The sequence below is a fragment of the Capricornis sumatraensis genome, chromosome 3, assembly GCF_032405125.1.
Source record: "Capricornis sumatraensis isolate serow.1 chromosome 3, serow.2, whole genome shotgun sequence".
Classification (NCBI taxonomy): Eukaryota; Metazoa; Chordata; class Mammalia; order Artiodactyla; family Bovidae; genus Capricornis; species Capricornis sumatraensis.
Window position 1 is genome coordinate 139,325,605 of NC_091071.1, and position 21,409 is coordinate 139,347,013.

The 21,409-nt window shown below is 39.1% G+C and overlaps 1 protein-coding gene across 1 annotated transcript in view; it reads left to right on the forward strand.

Annotated features, from left to right (window-relative positions):
* The window catches only part of ADAM23 (ADAM metallopeptidase domain 23), a 186,275-nt gene that overhangs the window by 140,881 nt on the left and 23,985 nt on the right, over positions 1-21,409 (forward strand). Inside the window, exons 15-22 of the mRNA XM_068968677.1 lie at positions 576-675; positions 4,235-4,306; positions 4,906-4,995; positions 6,911-6,991; positions 13,987-14,037; positions 14,696-14,759; positions 16,000-16,105; positions 19,538-19,657. Of these exons, the coding sequence (XP_068824778.1) occupies positions 576-675; positions 4,235-4,306; positions 4,906-4,995; positions 6,911-6,991; positions 13,987-14,037; positions 14,696-14,759; positions 16,000-16,105; positions 19,538-19,657 (684 nt within the window). The remainder of the gene's footprint in view (positions 1-575; positions 676-4,234; positions 4,307-4,905; positions 4,996-6,910; positions 6,992-13,986; positions 14,038-14,695; positions 14,760-15,999; positions 16,106-19,537; positions 19,658-21,409) is intronic.

Consider the following 21,409-nt stretch of genomic DNA (forward strand, 5'->3'; position numbering starts at 1 on the left):
CCATTGCCTTCTCCATCTTTATTGAGACAGAGAAAATAAAGTGACCACATTTCTACAGCCTAGATGAAGTTTTGGGATGAACTTTTCAAAAAATCAAGTCTGAGTGCAAAAGGGCTTGACTGCTAAGGAGGTTGTAACCTAGCCTCCCAAATCTGTGACTTCCTTTGGATTTCTATTTTTACAGGCTCTAGCACACACACTTATTTGGCAGTTTGAACATAAGTGCCTTGTCGAAATTTGTGCTGAATCACGTGAGTCCCTGGTGGCTTCCCTGGTGGCTCAGGCGGTAAAGCGTCTGCCTGCAACGTGGGAGACCCGGGTTCAATCCCTAGGTCTTGGAGATCCCCTGGAGAAGGAAACGGCAACCCACTCCAGTACTCTTGCCTGGAAAATCCCATGGACGGAGGAGCCTGGGAGGCTGCAGTCCATTGGGTCGCAGAGTCGGACACAACTGAGCTACTTCACTTCACGTGAATCCAGAGTGATCATTTTGTTCTAATTCAAGGGTTTTAATTTTCTTCTTTGATGACTGTTTTGGGTAAATTATTTACATAATTGATTCTTTATTTTCTCAGGGTATCTCATTCCAGAAAGTTCTCAAAGTGCAGTATTTTGGAGTATAGAGACTTTTTACTGAGAGGGGGTGGAGCCTGTCTTTTCAACAGGCCAACAAAGGTTAGTAACTTAGAAAGTGTGCTTATTTCTCCTTTTCTTTTCTTTTCTTTTTTTTTAACAGTGGAAATATGCCAAATGTCAGATACTTGTTTTGGAAAGCAGTTTTCTTTCCAATCAGATTAATGTTTAGTTATAAAAGGCTTTATCGTGTTGAAGAGTGAGTCTTGTTTCAGTGAATAACAAGACCACAGCTTCACTGTTTCAAAACTCTGGTGTTTCAGCGCTGGTTGTACCTCCTCTCAGTCCTCCCCTCCAAAAAACAGACAGACAGTCCTTCAATTAAAATATCTTGAAGTTCTCATGTTAGGGTCTTTATCCTGCTGCAAAGAGATAGTGAGTTAGATTAAGATATATTACTTTAGTAATTTAGTAAGATATATTCCTTTAGTAATTACCATTACTCTGACAAAAATTCTGTTTCCCTTTGACATTTTCTCTAGGGGTATAAATAATTTCTTGGATTTTCTTTCTTTCTTTTTTTGGGGGGAGGAAAGGAATGGTCCATTCTCCCAGAGAGAAAGCATTGCTAATATCAATTAGCAAAAAAAAAAAAAGATCCAAAGTATTTATGGATCTTGTGCATACATACATGCATGCTGCTAAGTCACTTCAGTCGTGTCCGACTCTGTGCGACCCCATAGACGACCTCCCACCAGGCTCCCCTGTCCCTGGGATTCTCCAGGCAAGAACACTGGAGTGGGTTGCCATTTCCTTCTCCAATGTATGAAAGTGAAAAGTGAAAGTGAAGTCGCTCAGCCATGTCCGACTCTTAGCAACCCCATGGACTACAGCCTAGCAGTCTCCTCTGTCCATGGGGTTTTCCAGGCAAGAGTACCGAAGTGGGGTGCCATCGCTTTCTCCAACATACATGCATATTTGTGTGTATGTATTTCTTTACTTGAGAAGGTCCATTTGTCAGTGGCATTTCATTACTATTCATGTGTACAATGCAACAATCTCTTATCCACAATTCCTTCATTCAAAAGCTCTGAAAATTGGAAATGTTTTATATGAATTTATAGGACACATAGTGGACAGTAAAACTTGTCCTGAACTGAAAAATTTTATTTAACCCTCATAGTGTAAATATTCATAAATCTTACTGCAGAAATGTTAATGTGTTCAATTCTAGTCTGTATACCAGGCTTTTCTGGGCTCTTTTACAGAACATAGTAAATGCACCATTCTTTTCTAAAATTCAGCAATACCGGAATTCTTAAGCTCCTGGGCTTTTAGATCTGGGACTGTAGACCTATAGCAGAATCATTCCAAACGAAGTTGCTTAAAGGCAAAAAGACAGGACTGGTGCAAATTAGCAGATGGCATAGACATTCTAACACTGCACATTTCATATTTCTTTTTAAGACACTACATCATAAGTCAAATACAGTCCATTGCTCTGCAAAATATTTAATGCTCTGCAAATTGAGAGAGCAGTGAAATCATGTTAGCTTTTAAAAAGAAAACAGTGACTGATGTGGATAACTGACAGAATAATTTATTCCCATCCCCATAATTAAGTGATACTGCCAAGTTAAGGCTGATACTCTGATGCCTGACATCTGTATAAAATCTCAGCAAGGCTGCAGAAAAAGAAACAGGAATTTTAAAGTGACCTTGCATCATTAAACTCAGTCGCCTTCCTTTCATGGCACTGATCTCAATGCAACAGAAATTTGAAAGCTTCAGAGTGTTTAAAACGGGTGCAGTGAGTAATAATGAATTAATGTGAGCTGCTGGCATTTCTGAATTGCAAAGTACATGGCTAATTTTACCTGCCTTACAGCTCACCAGCTAATTATAAGCATCACGCCTGAAGAAACAACACTGAGTTGTTTGGAAATACTAGGAGCTCTAGTGAATGCATAAGGATCCATCATTAAATTTCTGAGATTGCCTGAGAGTAGAAAGGAAATTATTCCAATAAGCTGGAAACTATATAAAAAATTACCTATATATCCTCAATTTTAGCAGTTAGTGAATATGGAATTCTGTCTTTTTAAATGACATATTGGAATAATTTTTTAAAAGCCCCTGTGGATTACAGTGGGATGGTTTATATGCACGTATGAAAGAACGGACTTTTTTCCAAATGTTACAGTCAGCGGATGTATATATATATATTCATGAGGATCCCCTGGAGAAGTAAATGGCAACCCACTCCAATATTCTTGCCTGGAGAATTCCATGGACAAGGAGCCTGGTGGGCTATAGTCCACAGGGTTGCAAAGAATCAGACACGACTGAGCAACTAACACGCATGAAAGAACCGACTTTTCCCCAAGTGTTATAGTCAATGGGTATATATATATATATATATATATATATGCATGTTTTACGTGTTATTTTCACATTATCTATGGACATCTTTTCTGCTCTCTGGGAACCTTCTCAGCTGTCATGTTAGCCATCTGCTCTGTAACAGTGACCTGTCTCTGGGTGGAAGAAGAGCCCTAGGAATGAAATCCAGCAGTAGTTTACGTGGGAGGCCTGATACAAAGAGCTATCATGTTCCAGTCTGCCTTTCTCTTTTCTCCTCTCTGCTGACCAGAATATCACAGAAATGAGGACTGTTGATTTGAGTCATTGGATTTTCCCATGGGGAAGCCCCACCCAAGTATCCTGGAAACCTTCCTTGCTTGTTATAGCTGCGTTCCTCCTGGAAGCAGAAGGACGATCGGGTCTTCCTTGGGTGGACTCAGTGGGAGGCAGTCCTTCCTCTCTCAGATACATGGCTCTGAACATTTGGATTGGAATGCCCTGTTCCAGTCTTCGCCTGAGTATAGTGGACATACACAGAAAAATCTTGCCCCTGGTAATGGGAAATGGAAATGTTTCTCGTAAAAAAACAGCTGCCTCAATAACTGATCTGTAATAGAGTTTATTTGGCAATCAAGTTCATAGCATTAGGAGGGTGGATTATTCTAGAAACTTGGCTCTTCCGTCACTCCAGGAATGATTGAGAAATTTCTATAATGTATGCATATGCCCACATGTTTTCCTAATATGGTTCAGATGGTGCAGTTTTCTTTTCGGTGACGTGATGGGCGTGGATTTCCAGCAACAATTTTTCCCTAAGTTTATTTGCATTTAGCTGGTGGCGTATATCACCTTTAGCTGTGACTGAAGCATTTTTTATCTTTTTGACAGTTTTTGTATCTTCTCAGCTGTCTGGATATAAGTCAGCAAATTAGGTACCTGTGAGTCTTATTAGAGATGCATTTTAACTCCATTAGTAAATATGAAAAGTGATCTATTCACCTTGACAGCTTATTTCTATAAAAAGTAACTCTTATGGTAGAGGTCATCTCTGGAGCCCACCACCAGAGAATCAATCCTCCAAGAGATATTACCTCCATTTAAACTATGTTGTTTAGAAGTGTTATTAATAAATGAACAGTGTTTCTCACACAGATGTATCTGTAAGATGCCATAACAGTAGGTCATGGAGGAATATCTTGTGATAGCTGATTATAGGGTGTGTATATAACCTAATTGGAAAATTGATTTTCTGTGATAAATTGAAATGTTTTCCCTTTACCTTTCTAACCTCTTTCAGCTGTTTGAGCCCACAGAGTGTGGAAATGGATACGTAGAAGCTGGGGAGGAGTGTGACTGTGGCATCCATGTGGTAAGTATAAGAAATCTTTCCTACTTGCAGCACGTCTTCCACCCAGAGCAAACAGTAATAGCATTAGTGAGAAGCCTACCTCATCATCCACTGTGGCCTCACTGCCTTGACTTCTGAACTCTCTCATCAATGCTTAGTCCTAGCTCAGACATGCTAGAATTAAACATGTCCTTATGGCTCTGTCTGAAGAAACCGAACACATTCTTCTACCCAAATTCATATCTCTTAAAAATTCATAGCTCATATTCATCTCAGACAAGTTGTACCAAGTCATGAAAATTCTTTCTGTGTTGTATAATATTTTTGTCTTTGTAAAGCTAGATTGAGTGTTGAAATTATAATAGAGCTAACCGAGGGTAGGATGCCTGCTAAAAAATAAGCTTACTCTTTGGTAGAGAAGTCCTTTCTTAGAAGACTATACTTTGCTGAGAAGTATAGCAGGAAAGAATCTACCACTAAAATGATTAATTCTTTCCTAAAATATTTGCTTACCATTATATACATCTCCTCATGTAAATAATGCATGTCACATGTGGAGAAAATATAGAATGACCAGCGAGTGGGTTTCCTCACTTACTCACGTGAAGTGTTTTCTCTAGGAATGCTATGGACTGTGCTGTAAGAAATGCTCTCTCTCCAATGGGGCCCACTGCAGCGATGGGCCTTGCTGCAATAATACCTCATGTCTTGTGAGTTCTCTGACAGTTTCATCTCTCTTATCGATGACATATTAGCCAAATATTGCAATGTGTACCTTGAGTATTTGTACAGCTTGTCACATTTTTGTTGATAGACACTGTGTATTAGCCCAGCAATTTTATTGAATCAATAAATCTACCCAAATTCTGTGAGTTACTACAATTATCTTTATTATAAATCACTACCAACAAACCCTTGGACAGCAAGGAGATCAAACTAGTCAATCTTAAGGGAAATCAACCCTGAATACTCGTTGAAAGGACTAATACTGAAGCTGAAACTCCAATATTTTGGTCATCTGATACGAACAGCTGACTCATTGGAAACGTCCCTGATGCTGGGAAAGATTGAAGGCAGAAGGAGAAGAGGGTGTCAGAGGATGAGATGGCTGATGGCATCATTGATGCAATGGACATGAACTTGCGCAAACTTTGGGAGATGGTGAGGGACAGAGAGGCCTGCTGTGCTGCAGTCCATAGGGTGGCAAAGAGTTGGACACAACTGGGTGACTGAACAACAGCCAATAATCCTATTCTCCAGCACCTGCCTAAGAAAATATACCTATAATCCTTCCAAAATAATCATTGGCAATTGCTCTACTAACATGGGTGAAAACCAAGTAAATGGTTGAATAGAAGAGGGACAATTTCTGTAGTCTTTTTCATAATATGTCCCACTTACAAACTTTTTCTTTAAAACTCATCCTAATTTATTTTAGAGCCTGAGCATAAAACCTAGTCCTTATATTTTCACATTTGATGTTTAAAATCCCTTAGAAAGGCAAACGGGAAGGCAATGACAACCCACTCCAGTACTCTTGCCTGGAAAATCCCATGGGCAGAGGAGCCTGGTAGGCTGCAGTCCATGGGGTCGCTAAGAGTTGGACACACTGAGCGACTTCACTTTCACTTTTCACTTTCATGCATTGGAGAAGGAAATGGCAACCCACTCCAGTGTTGTTGCCTGGAGAATCCCAGGGATGGGGGAGCCTGGTGGGCTGCCGTCTATGGGGTTGCACAGAGTCGGACACTACTGAAGCAACTTAGCAGCAGCAGCAGAAAGGCAAACGAGCCAGATAAGGAAGTAATATATGGATGTAAGTTTATATGTGTATATGCACACCTTTTTTTTGTGTGGAAATATAGTTACTTCTATCTTTGGAAACCTGTGGTTAATTTTTAAAAAGTTATTTTTAAAATCTTTGTTTTTCTCATTCTATAAAATTCCTAATATTTTTTAAAACCAGAAAATAATATGATTTAACGTTATTCAATACCAAAGGGGTATTAGGCATGTGATATTCTAGAAGATTCCAGCTTAGATTTTCTTGCCTTAGGTCCCCAAGCAGATTATAAAATACTTGAAAATGATGGACTCTTTCCTTCATCTTTTACCAACCCCTCTCCTAGGCAAAATGCCTTGTATTCAGCAGTCATCCACTGGCATCACTGAAGGGAATTCATATGAATTAATTGAAATCTGATTGTATATATTTAGCTAAAGCAAGACTAGTATCCAAGCTAATAGATAAATTAGTGCAGATTGGGTGTGTATATCAGCCTTTAGAGAGGTCCTAAACATTTATATTTATATTTTAGTGTTTAATGCTTTTGTCTTAAGTCACACCAGTGTTTCTTCTTTACATAATTGCTATCACAGTGTTTTTCAAATATAATACTCTGAAATAGCAGATTTTGAAATCTGAACATTTAATGCCGTGGTTAATGATTCATATTTACTACAGGGAATGGTTTTTGGGAATTATCTCTATTCTGAAACTACCTTGCTGATTCATAAAGAGTTTGGCAGTGGTTATGAGAGGATGTCATGATTTCTGGTGAATACAAGAATACTAACTCTTTGAAATATTAATACTGGTTCCTAATATTGAGTTTTGATTTGTAGTTTCAGCCACGAGGATATGAATGTCGGGATGCTGTGAATGGGTGTGATATTACCGAATATTGTACTGGAGACTCTGGCCAGGTATGGCAAACTGAGTTTTAGGAAATAGATCTTATTTGCAAATACATATTATAATGCTTTCAATTTGAATTACATGTGTGATTATGATTTGGTTCTTTTGGGGTTTTTGGTTTTGTTTTGTCTGTTTTCTAGTAGTTTCTAGCTCCCACTATGCTTTTATTTTAGGAATATTTATTGGGCCTAAAAAATCCATTTTCTTCCAAATTTCCCCTTTATAATTAATTTCCTTTATTATTGCTTATATCCAATTAATTGGTATAGTTGTATGTATCAGCAATGTTCTGGTCCCCACATCTAAAACAGTAGGCTCACACTGATAAAGCACTAATGGTACTGTTTTCAAACAATTTTGAGCCACAAAACCCTTTCTTTTAACAAAATTTTGGACACAAGCTCAGTGTAGAAATCTGAAAGCGTCGCACTGCTGTAGTTGGAGTGGGATTGTCTGTCACCAGCTCTCTCCATTTATGTATGAAGCACTGGCTTCATGGCCCACACACTTGGCATGATCTTCTTCATGTTAAAATTATTGCATTATCATTAAGATTGCCTTTCGGCATTCCTTCTTTACTTTTTATGTTTTTAAACATTTATATCGTGTTGTTTTATGTCTTTGTCATTCAAATGGATATTTGTGGAGCCCCTGCTGTGTCTCAAGCACTGCTTTGAATGCCAGGCTTTGGGAGGAATCGAAATAGCCACCTCCTTGCTCTTCCCAGGCTTGCATTCTGCTGGGTTAGAAAGGTTAATAAATTAATGAGACCCAGTGAATACCGAATCATGGCTTCTTCAAGAGATGGAATGAAAGCAGGGATAGCTGGGAAATAGTGGAAATGATTCAGGGAAGAAGTCAGGAGTCAGGTGTAGGGGCTTGGTAAGAATTTTCAACTTCATCCTACCTTTAATATTATTCTGATGTTACTTCGACAGCATTTTCCCATGCTGTGATATAGTTTTTATAAATATTCCCTTTACAGTTGCATGAAAGTCAGCCATGTGGATTTACGAGTCACTTCTACATCTAGTGGTGAATATTTAGATTGCTGGCAGCATTTCATTATTATCATTAATATGGCTATAAATCTCTTTGCATTACAAAAATTTTTTTTCTGGCCCGGCCACATGGCATATGGTCTCTTAGTTCTCTGACCAGGGATCAAACCTGCTTTCCTTCCTGCATTGGAAGGGAAGAGTCTTAACCACTGGACCACCGGGGAAGTCCCTCTATGCATTTTAAAGAGTGTTTCTTGTTTGGAGTTAGCAACTTAGGGTAAATTTCTCAAGAGCAGAATTACCTATTGCCAGGTATTGTGGTTTACATGGGGTTCCTGATAGAGTATAGCTGGAAACTAAAATATCATTTTTGTTATTGCAAAGAGCCAAGTTGAAAGTGAGAGCTCAGTGTGAGGGCTAAATGGGCCTCTTTACAAATCCCAGATTTAGGCTGTAGTAACAGATTATTGCCATAATTGGGCCTGGAATGACCTCTCCTTGCCAAGGTGGCCCTTGCCTTGTATGCTATGGAGGAGCAGTAGAGAGAGGATGAATTATGTGAGTAGGCAGGAGAAGATGGCAGAACTGAGCCAGAATGCTGTGTTATTCTTCTGAAGTGTATCCATCAACCTGTAAATTGCTCTACCTGCCTGGAGAAGTGAGCACAGGAGCAGAGTAACTGGAGCAACACTGAGTTCTCCTCCCTGGAAGGAAACATGAGGAGAGGAAAACAAAATTTCCTAGTTAATCTTTTGAAAGGTTTTGATGTATATATTCTGAGGCTTGATTCAAATGGATATAGTACAAAGGTTATGGTATAGTGAACTGTATTCAGGTTATCCTTTTGTGATTTTTATGCATATCTGTCATTATATATAGCAGAGAAGGCAATGGCACCCCACTCCAGTACTCTTGCCTGGAAAAATCCCATGGGCGGAGGAGCCTGGTATGCTGCAGTCCATGGGGTTGTGAAGAGTTGGGCACGACTGAGCGACTTCACTTTCACTTTTCACTTTCATGCATTGGAGAAGGAAATGGCAATCCACTCCAGTGTTCTTGCCTGGAGAATCCCAGGGACGGGGGAGCCTGGCGGGCTGCCGTCTAGGGGTCGCACAGAGTCGGACACGACTGAAGCAACTTAGCAGCAGCAGTCCTTATATAAATACATAAATTGATTTCTTTGCAATTTTTAAATAATATAGTGTTAGTATGTAAGAACTGTGGATTCTGTGACTTATGTCAGTATACTGACATTTCTGATACACTATTCCACTGAGTTATATTTTTAGTTTTGTAGAATGAAACTGTTTTTATACCCATCGTATATGGGTTTGGTTTTGTGTGTTCAGTTCTTTTGAAAGTATCAGTTCAGTTCAGCGCTCAGTCGTGTCTGAGTCTTTGCGACCCCATGGATTGTAGCATGCCAAGCCTTCCTGTCCATCACCAACTCCTGGAGTTTGCTCAAACTCATGTCCATTGAGTCGGTGATGCCATCTGACTGTCTCATCCTCTGTCGTCCCCTTTTCCTCCCATCTTCAATCTTTCCCATCATCAGGGTCTTTCCAAATGAGTCACTTCTTCACATCAGGTGGCCAAAGTATAAAAGTATAGTTTTTCCATTCCAACCTTTAACTCCTGAATTGTCATAGGCTTTACTGGAAATAAAGTTTTTATAATAAGGGTTCTTGTTCAATCTAATATTTTATTTAAATTTTTAAAATATTCTCTTTATTTCATGTCCCAAGGTGAAAATTGTACTGTTAAATTCTCAGTGACGTATTAGAATAGCATGTTCCTTTAGTAACAGTTCCCTTCTATGACCAGAAGGAACCTGAACTAGGTAAGTGGAAGAGAGGGAGTTAAATACCACCACACCCCTGCCCCCAACACACAGTAATTCTTCTGTTTTGAAAGAAGCAGGAAACTTTGAATTTAATTGATACTAATAATAATTAAAATGGGATGTCTTAGAATCTCTGCATCTCTGAAAATCAGTACTTTTGGTGACATTATGTATTTATTGCTTTTATCTCACAGTATATTTCTGCTTATTTTTTATATTATTATCTGATGCTTCTGAGCTGCTCTTTAAATTCATGATTTAAAAGAGAATAAATAAGACATGGAACTGAGAGACATTCTGGGCAAACAATCTGGATGATCTAATGAAGATATTTTTGAAAGATATGGGAAATATGTTTTGTTAAACTGTGAAATATGTCATCAAAATGGGAGTATAACACAATTTAAAATAAGTACATTTAAAGGCTGTTGCACTGTGGAAGCTAGCCTCAGTTGGACCTTCCTGCACAGGGTAAAAATGTCATTTATTTTTCAGTATTATTTTTTATATGTTTTTAAATTTTTGACTGTGTCTCTAGTTGAGGCATGCAGGCATAGTTGCCCTGTGGCATGTAGGATCTTAGTTCCAAGATCAGGGATTGAACCCATGTCCCCTGCACTGAAAGTCAGATTCTTAACCACTAAACCACCAGGGAAGTCCCTCAGATGGCGTTTAGAGACCGAATCCAGAGCTCTGCTGACAAGCAGAATAAATTACACAGATTTATGGTTCTTCTATTTTAAATGTCTCCAGAGAACAATAGACATTTCATAATTTCTTTTGTTAAACATTTCAGTGTTAAACAACTGGCTTTTATTAGCCTAAACTGAAAATAGATTAGAAATCTCCTTCCATGTAGTTATGACAGTTTATAATGAGAACTTTTTAAATTTTATCAAATCCTACTAGTTTTCTCCTGTTGAAACATCACAAAAGTCAAATATGACAAGTTAAGTTTAGACCCTGATGTGTGTATTCAGCAAACGACATTTCTTTTGCATTTTGGTTCAATGTGGTTGCGTTCACCTTGGAGTAAGTGAGTAATTACTGTTAGTTGATTAATAAGATAATAACGGTGTTTTGAATGGATTTGGATGAATGAAAGAGACCATAGGGAATCTCTGTTTTTGTGCAGTTGGTCCAGTAAACCAAGTTCTCATGCTGATAATTACATCTTTTGAATAGTTACCATTAGGTTGAATGAAAACTGGTATGAAAATTGGTTGTTCTTTAGAAAGCTGTAGAACCAAAGCCTTTAATCTCAATGTGTTCCTTGATAAGTTACTGCTTCTTAGCAATTCTAAAGTAGTTCTATTATCTTTCTGTTGTGACCTTGATAAACAGCTTGCTACTGCAGAATAAAATAATTGTGCAGGTCATTTATTTATTTTCTCAGTCAGTCACTAGTCATTGAGCACCTTCTCAATAATAATTGAGCCCAGCTTTGTTCTAGGTGCCAGGGAGGGAGCAAGGACAGAAAATCCCTGCCTGCATGGAGCTTGCATTAGGATGGGAGCAGTAAACAAAAGCGTTTGCGTGAATCACAACAAAATGTGGAAAATTCTTCAAGAGATGAGAATACTAGACCACCTCACCTGCCTCCTGAGAAATCTGTATGCAGGTCAAGAAGCAACAGTTAGAACTGGACATGGAAAAACAGACTGGTTCCAAATCGGGAAAGGTGTACATCAAGGCCGTATATTGTCACTCTGCTTATTTAGCTTATATGCAGAGTACATCATGAGAAATGCTGGGCTGGATGAAGCACAAGCTGGAATCAAGATTGTTGAGAGACACACATTAACACTGTGGCTGATTCATGTCAGTGTATGGCAAAAACCACCACAATATTGTAAAGTAATTAGCATCCAATTAAAATTAATGAATTAATTAAAAAAGATTGCTGGGAGAAATATCAATAACATCAGATATGCAGATACCACCCTTATGGCAGAAAGCGAAGAACTAAAGAGCCTCTTGATAAAAGTGAAAGAGGAGAGTAAAAAAGTTGGCTTAAAACTCAGCATTCAGAAAACTAAGATCACGGCATCTGGTCCCATCAATTGATGGCAAATAGATAGGGAAACAATGGAAACAGTGAGAGACTTTATTTCTTGGGCTCCAAAATGACTGTAGATGATGACTGCAGCCATGAAATTAAAAGATGCTTGGTCCTTGGAAGAAAAGCTATGACCAACCTAGACAGCATATTAAAAAGCGGAGACATACTTTACCAACCAACTTCCATCTAGTCAAAGCTATGGTTTTTTCAGTAGTCATGTATGGATGTGAGAGTTGAACTATAAAGAAAGCTGAGTGCCAAAGAATTGATGCTTTTGAACTGTGGTATTGGAGAAGACTCTTGAGAGTCCCTTAGATGTCAGGGAAATCAAACCATCAATCCTAAAGGAAATCAGTCCTGAATATTCATTGGAAGGACTGATGATGAAGTTGAAACTCCAATAATTTGGCTACCTGATACAAAGAACTTACTCATTAGAAAAGACCCTGATGCTGGGAAAGATTGAAGGCAGGAGGAGAAGGGGGTGACAGAGGATGAAATGGTTGGATGGCATCACCAACTTGATGGACATGAGTTTGAGCAAGCTCCAGGAGCTGGTGATGGACAGGGAAGCCTGGTGTGCTACAGTCCATGGGGTCATGAAGAGTCAGATACAACTGAACAACTGAACTGACCGAACAGACAAACAGACACATGAAAGTTTGGTGATAAGTAAAACAGTGAATGGGGAACAGAGGATGCTAAAATGGGGGAGGAGGTTATGGGGTTGGAGGACATGGTTAAAGAAGGCTTCTCTGAGATGCTAATGTTCAGGCAATATCCTAAAAAAATTGAGAGAACAAGCTGGGTGGAAATCTGCGGGAAAGCTTGGAGGAAGAGCAAGAACAAAGACCACGGGTTGACAGCATGGCTGGTGCCCTCATGTGAGGTCAGGTAGGGGTGAGGGCAGGGTCAGTATAGGAGCAGATCATGAGTTTGGAAGACCAGTGAGTAGACCGGGAAGCCATTAGCAGAAGAGCAACATGATGTGGTTTAGGTTTTTAAAGGGACACTCTGGTCACTCTGTCACCTATAAGGAGACTAGAGGGGATGAAGGGAAATCAGTTGGAGGTGGTTGCATCATCAGGTGAGAAGATAGTGTTGGGTTCAATCAGCTGTTAGCGGTGGAGATGGAGGAAACTGGTCAGATTGTAATTATATTTGAAGGCATTGCTACCAGGATTCGTCGATGGACTAGAAAGAGAGTGTGAGTAAAAGAGAGGAACCCAGGATGACTCCCTGGTTTGGGGTCTGGGCAACTGGGAGAGTTGGGACTGTCATTTACTGAGAAGGTGAAAATCAAGGGAGGACCTCACAGGGTATTGCTATGTTTCTTATTCAGGCCTTAGACTTGACTCTTTTTTTTTTTTTTAATAGCTCTCTTAAATGTGATAAATAAGATGAAGAGAGAGTAAAAATGTGAATTTATCCAGGATAATGTTAGGGAAAATTGAAATGTACTTAAAAAAAAAATTTGATAAATAGACCTGGAAAAAGAAAGAACTATCACATTACGGTTGTTTTAACAAGTCTGTAGTCTGAGAGGTCAGAAATGTAGTGGCGGTACAGCACTTTTATTGAAGGGCTGGGTATTGCTTCTTTTTCAGTAATGTGGCATGGAGGTGGGTGTCATGGGTGTCACATGCGGATCTGACATTTTCATAGAGCTGATCGAGGTCTTATAAATTAGATCCTGAACGTATCCACTCCTGTGTAACAAGCTGATTTGTTCCCTTCATTGTCCATTTTAATCCCTTCTACTTTGAACTTTGTAGGCAAGTGAACGTAAATTATTCTAGTGCATCTCATGGAAAACAAACATAAGAAGCACCCACTGCTTTGACTGAGTGATTCATTTTTACCAATGACTGGAAAATAAATTTGGATTAGCTATTTAAGGAGTTACTCATGTTTTCCTAATTATAAGTTGTATTTTTTTAATATTTATTTCAAACTTTACTGATATGAATGATGGGTAACACACAATTTACAAATAGTAATAAAATCATCCTTAAATTTTTTTGCATTTTAATGTATTGTGCAAATAAGCTGAAAGTACTTCACGTATCGAATGTTAACTAAAAATATATTTTTCAGTGCCCACCAAATCTTCATAAGCAAGATGGATATGCATGCAACCAAAATCAGGTATGCTGGGCCATAGGTTTTAACTGGGATTTTATGAAAGGCTCAGTTTTCAGGGTTGTTTTGGATGAATGTAATTTTGATGGCAAATTGCAGCTCAAACAACAGGAAATTATTGCATTGGTCTTCTAATTCAGAGTTGTTTCATATCATATAAAATACTAAATATATTTATCTCTGGGTGCAAACTGTCCAGATTGAGAGTGTAGGGAAAAAAAGTAATGGCTGAAGAATTAGAGATCTAACTTATGGAGTCGTAACTATCTTTAATCATTTTAGCCTATTATGGGAAAATATGGTAATATATTGTAATGCTTTTTTTTTTCCTGAAGCTATGTTATGACCTAACCATTCACATACAAAATAACCTAAAAATCATTTTGGTGTCACTCAAAGAAATGCACCCATTTTTGTTTTCCATAACATTTTAGATGATTAATTGTACTTGAGCTGCACAGTGAGGTCTGTTCTGTTTTTTAGATTTTAATTTTCATTCTTCTGTGTCTCTTAAGATGTTTGTGAGTTTTATTTTCATTGTGAAAATACTAGGGTAACCAAGAAAACCCAACTTTGTCTGAAACAATGATAAGGAGACCTTGCAGTGAGAATCTGTGGGGAAAATGGGACTCCTTGTACCTTATGGCATGTATTCTGTCCTCAGGGCCGCTGCTACAACGGGGAGTGCAAGACCCGGGACAACCAGTGTCAGTACATCTGGGGAACAAGTAGGTCGTGTTTCCCGCTTGGTGGTCACACTCAGGTTTCTCTTGGGATTCTTTGCTGCCCGTCTTGCTGATTGGGAGTGATTAAAACAGGAGAAAAAAAAAACTAGAAAAGGCTGAAGAGAATGGTGAATCATAGTCGTAAAGCCACAGCAAACAACTGCTGACGTTGAAGACTTGTCATCAGAACCGAACAGTGCTATTCACTGATTGTGGCTGTGACAGAACGGATGTCACACCCACTTGCTAAGATTGGGTTGAGTGCAGTGGTCATGCTCATTATCCGTCCACTTGGGTAATTTTCTTTATACCTTGGATTTAACATTCACCGCTTCAAGTTAGCTTTCCATTCTTTTATCCTAGGAAAGTACCAGGCTTTTTTTTTTTTTTTAATTCTGTAATTGATTATCTCAGTTCGAAATGAAACACAAGTACTTCCTGATATACAGACAGAGATTTGGGTACATGGTCATTTTCTCAGGATGTTCCCTACATGTCAGTACACATATTCTCTTCCTGACATTTTCATTGTCTTGCCAGTGAATTTCAGTTAATGAGGTCCAGACTGGAAGAGAGAGAAATGGTTCTGTCTTGCTGGCAAAGACTCGGTCACCTACCAGGAAAAGAAGACAGCCAAAGGGGACTAGGACTCATGCACAAGTGCTTTAGTGTTTGGGAAATATCATTTAACTTAAAGATTTACTTTCAATCGTTCAGTTTTGACAAGGGAAAGATAATAGAGGTATATTTGTCTTTCAAAAAAGTTGAAATATCAAAATCCACGTGCCAACAAAATTTCGGCAAGCTCAGATTTTATGATGCTTCCTGATACTAATAGAAAGCAGGGTTACGAATGTTTATTAGTTTTTTTGGTGTCACCTCACTAATTCCTGCTGATGATTAATCCTACCTCCCATCCTCAAACCCACCAACAAGAATTGGGAATAAATTTGTCTCCCAAGTTAAAAAGAATGGTGTGTTTGAGCTGTTCTGTCTTAGCTTGCAAGAGCCATGGGTGAGATTTTCAGGAATTATAGGAGCCGATTGACGTCACATTCTTAGTTTCAAATTAGCCATGTATTACACTGTGGAAATTTACACCATGGAAATGGGTAAGTGCTACAAATTAGGAATTTGTGCCTTTTTCTGGAGCAACAGTTATTAAGATTTACTGGCACAGTACTGGTTATGGAAAACAAAATGGAACTAAAAGTAATTCTCTTTTCTTGCTCATCTCCAATAGAGGCTTCAGGGTCTGACAAATTCTGTTATGAAAAGCTGAATACAGAAGGCACCGAGAAGGGCAACTGTGGAAGGGATGGAGACCGATGGATACAGTGCAGCAAACAGTGAGTTGGCCGTCCCTGGGAACATAATGGGTGGACGTGGTGCAAGGAGCACAAAATAAGTGTTACTGATTTTTTAAAATAAATTGACTACTAAAATTTTTGAAGTATGAATTTAAAAGACTGTATATCTAGAAGCAAATGGCTATGAACTAAACTGTTTCTGTGGCACAGACACACCATTTCTGTAAAATTCAGGAAAGCTCTCACATGCTGTATTTTACTTGAAGCTTGTTTGGAAGAGATATTTTGCTAAGGTATTTTAAAGAAGGAAATGGCAACCCACTCCAGTATTCTTGCCTGGAGAATCCCAAGGACGGAGGAGCCTGGTGGGCTTTAGTTCACGGGGTCGCAAAGAGTCGGACACAACTGAACGACTTCTCTCTCTCTCTCTTCTTTTTGATTTTCTACTTTTGCTTTCAAAAAGCCTATGAATATACTAGTATAAGGAATTCTGCAAGCAAAAGATGTAGACTGTCTGTATTTCAGGAGCCATTTAAGATGAAATAACATACATTTGATTATTTTTCAAATGTAACACAATTTTATTAAATAGCTAATATCTGTATTCAAGTTTTATTTTCCCTTTTAAAAAGTATCTGAAAGTGAAAGTCGCTCAGTTGTGTCCCACTGTTTGTGACCCCATGGACTATGCAGTCCATGGTATTCTCCAGGCCAGAATACTGGAGTGGGTAGCCTTTCCCTCCTCCAGGGGGTCTTCCCAACCCAGGAATCAAACTGGGGTCTCCTGCATTGCAGACTTATTCTTGACCAACTGAACTATGAGGAAAGCCAAAAATTATCTGGTCAGTGCCTTCTGAGGACTCTTTACTCAAGAAATGAGACGCCTTCAGAGCACATTGGTAATATTCTCCCTTGATTTGTTGAGGAAAGTTAAAATTGCAATTTAGTAGTTTTTTACGGTTAACTCAATGACTTGGATCTCTCGGATCATTATGTGATAGACCAAAGCTCCTCCATTCTCCTTCCCTAACAGTGGGGATTCTTCTCCCATTGTGAAGCAGAGCTACGATTTAAGGGAAGTTTTATTTATCTAATTAATGGTCTCTAATGTTGTACTTTTTGAAACTTGGCAGTTGTATGTAATCTTTGGTGATGGATGAGGCCTTAGGAGGCAAAAAATCTTTGACTTCTTTAAAATTAAACCAAAATAACAGAACAGAGCTTCCCATCTGATGTCTCGTGACTGAGGTATAGAAGTTTTGAGATGTTCAGTCTTTGAGGTTCCAGGGAGGAAGTGGAGTCTAAACTAGTCAGAACCTATGGCGTTGGATGCCTCTGGCTTCATTCATTAAGCCAATGTCACAGACCAATCTGATCATTTCTCTGTGCCTCCGTGACTTCAGAAAGTTGGGAGGCATTGCTTTAGATCATTGTAGAAGACAGCTTCCAATATCTGGCAATAGAATATCCAGCCACAAGTGAGTTAAGGAAAATAAATGTATATTTTTTAAATTAAAAAAAATTGAGAAATATAGAAACAGAAAAGTGATTAATATACAAATATACATTTTGCCAAATAAATGCAAAGTGAGCTTTCATGTAACCCCTCTGTGTATCAAGAAACAGTGCATCCCAGGATGTATTCTTCACCCTCACCGCTCCTGTCTCCTGAAGTTACTGTTGTCCTCAATTTTATGGCAGTTGCTTTCTGAGTTTTCTTTAGAGATATACTGCTCAAGTTTTCAGCCCTAAACAGTTTACTTTGCCTAAAATTTTGGTAGCTTTATATAAAAGGAATCATGTTTCATGTATTGTTTTGTATTTTGCGTCTTAAGTTCATTATTTTGAGAGTTTTCCATGGTGTGTGTAGCCATAGATTCATATTTATTATTCTTTTATTTCATTTTCATTCATATTTATAGGTATATACCTTCTCCATTTTGTGTTGACAGACATTTAGATCGTTTCCATGTTTTGGCTATTAGGAATCGTGCTACTGTGAACATTCGGGTACATGTAACTTAGTTCTCATTTGTACATATTTTTCTAAGGCCATTCCTGGAAGAAAAATTGCTAAGTCATAAGGGATGTATATTCTCAGTGTCACTAGATGGTATGACACTATTTTCTAAAATGGTTGTGCTAGTAAATGCTGCTGCTGCTGCTGCTAAGTCGCTTTAGTCGTGTCCGACTGTGTGTGACCCCATGGATTGCAGCCTACAGGCTCCTCCATCTGTGGGATTCTCCAGGCAAGAACACTGGAGTGGGTTGCCATTTCCTTCTCCAATGCATGAAAGTGAAAAGTGAAAGTGAAGTCGCTCAGTCATGTCCAACTCTTAGCGACCCCATGGACCGCAGCCCACCAGGCTCCTCTGTCCATGGGATTTTCCAGGCAAGAGTGGGGTGCCATCACCTTCTCCGCTAGTAAATGCTCCCACTGATAATTTGTATAAGAGAGTTTTGTTGTACTATACTGTATTCTCACCAACACTTGGTGTCATCAGACATTTTACTTTTATGTATTCTGCTGGGTGTGAATTGCTTTATTATTGTGGTTTTAATTTGCATTTATGAATGGAATAGTACATTTTCATGCATTTACTGGACATGGATTGTGTGTGTGTGATATGCCATTTCAATTCTTTGCACATTTTTTAAGGAGTTCATTGTTTACTTAATAATTATGCTGGAGGTAGTTGTCCTCATGGTGAGTGAGTCATTTAACAATGTCACCAAGGACCCAGGTGATCTCTGCCTCTCTTCTCTGTAAAACTTGGACTTTGAATGCAGGAGACCAGGGTTCAATCCCTGGATTGGGAAGATCCCCTGGAGAAGGAAATGGCAACCCACTCCAGTACTCTTGCCTGGAGAATCCCATGGAGGGAGGAGCCTGGTAGGCTACAGTCCATGGGGTTGCAAAGAGTTGGACACCACTGAGCGACTTCACTCACTTCTCTGTAAAACTTAGCATGTTCACTTTGTATCTTTACATATGAATTCACGATTGCAAGGTGAATGCCAAAGTTCCGCATTCAAATGCAGGAAGCAGGGGTAGCAACAAAAGACCTTTTCCCTGTCAGGCTCTAAAAGCCTGTCCAGAGCATAAAATTCTCCCCAGCAACTCCCTATCTGGCTTTTCTTCACACCTCAATATTCCAGGGGCCACTGTTAGCTCTAGGAGGATGGGAAGGAGGCATGGCTAAGTAAGTGGGTGTAGAGAATGGGGGTGCCATGATAGGTTCTGGCACCAGTCATGAGCCATCTCTCAGAGCTGGTTACTTTGCTACCTCGCACAAGCTTTGATCCTTTTAGGAAGGAGGGGGAATTTTCACCAACCAACAGTATCTAAACAAATGTTTTCATTTAGAAGGAAAGGGAATATTTCTTATTTTTAAATATTTGTGGACCAAATAATTTAGATTTTTTCAGTTTGATCCCTCCTGTCTTGTTCTTTTTGTTTAATATGTTCAGTGATGTGTTCTGTGGATTTTTACTCTGCACCAACCTTACTCGAGCGCCACGTATTGGTCAACTTCAGGGTGAGATCATCCCAACTTCCTTCTATCACCAAGGCCGGGTGATTGACTGCAGGTAACATAGTAAATGTTGACAAGCCTAATGAATCGCGAGAATTACAAATTTAGAAAAAATCAAGGGAAATATTTCTATTTTTCATGAGAGAAATAACAACTTAGATTTTATTATCACTTTGTGTATTGAAAGGCATTTAAAAAACAAAGTTATATATCAATTTGCACATTGTATCTGCTTAAAGATTATGCCACTTATTAGTAGGGAGACATTCTTTGTAATTATAATTTTAAAAGTAGAATTTTATGATATTCATTTTGAATATGATTAAAGTTTTGAGCATTGAAATATGTCACTGTTTGAACATTGTATGTTTTATTTTTTGTGACAAAAAAAGAATTTAAGCTATACTCTATGTGCTTGCTTTAGAAGATTAATTGAAACCTAGTCACATATAGAAAGTATAGTGAAGTGAAAGTGAAAGTCGCTCAGTCGTGTCCGCCTCTTTGCGACCCCACAGACTGTAGCCCACCAGGCTCCTCTGTCCATGGAATTCTCCAGGCAAGAATAGTGGAGTGGGTAACAATTCCCTTATCCAGGGGATCTTCCCAACTGAGGGATCAAACCCAGGTCTCTCACATTGCATGTGGATTCTTTACCATCTGAGCTACCAGGGAAGCCCATAGAAAGCATATACTAAAATATTTATAGCTCTAGTCAGTCATGTTATATCCAATTATCTGTGAGTACAAGGCACAGAAGATACAAGACTTTTTTTTTTTTAACACTGGGAGTCATATTTATTTTAAATAATATTGTTCCCATTACAGGAGTTGTAATTCTAAGATGCTATGCTCTCATTCAAATGATAACATCCATTGCCCAAAACACTTTTGGGATTCCCCCTACAGAATTGCCCTCAGAATATGTAATGTTTATCTTTCAGTTCAGTTCAGTTCAGTTCAGTTCAGTCCAGTCGCTCAGTCGTGTCCAACTCTTTGTGACCCCATGAATCGCAGCACACCAGGCCTCCCTGTCCATCACCATCTCCCGGAGTTCACTCAGACTCACGTCCATCCAGCCATCTCATCCTCTGTCGTCCCCTTCTCCTCCTGCTCCCAATCCCTCCCAGCATCAGAGTCTTTTCCAATGAGTCAACTCTTCGCATGAGGTGGCCAAAGTACTGGAGTTTCAGCTTTAGCATCATTCCTTCCAAAGAAATCCCAGGGCTGATCTCCTTCAGAATGGACTGGTTGGATCTCCTTGCAGTCCAAGGAACTCTCAAGAGTCTTCTCCAACACCACAGTTCAAAAGCATCCATTCTTTGGCGCTCAGCCTTCTTCACAGTCCAACTCTCACATCTGTACATGACCACAGGAAAAACCATAGCCTTGGCTAGATGGACCTTAGTTGGCAAAGTAATGTCTCTGCTTTTGAATATGCTATCTAGGTTGGTCATAACTTTTCTTCCAAGGAGTAAGCATCTTTTAATTTCATGGCTGCAGTCACCATCTGCAGTGATTTTGGAGCCCAGAAAAATAAAGTCAGCCACTGTTTCCACTGTTTCCCCATCTATTTCCCATGAAGTGATGGGACCAGATGCCATGATCTTTGTTTTCTGAATGTTGAGCTTTAAGCCAACTTTTTCACTCTCCACTTTCACTTTCATCAAGAGGCTTTTGAGTTCCTCTTCACTTTCTGCCATAAGGGTGGTGTCATTTGCATATCTGAGGTTATTGATATTTCTCCCAGCAATCTTGATTCCAGCTTGTGTTTCTTCCAGTCCAGCGTTTCTCATGAGGTACTCTGCAT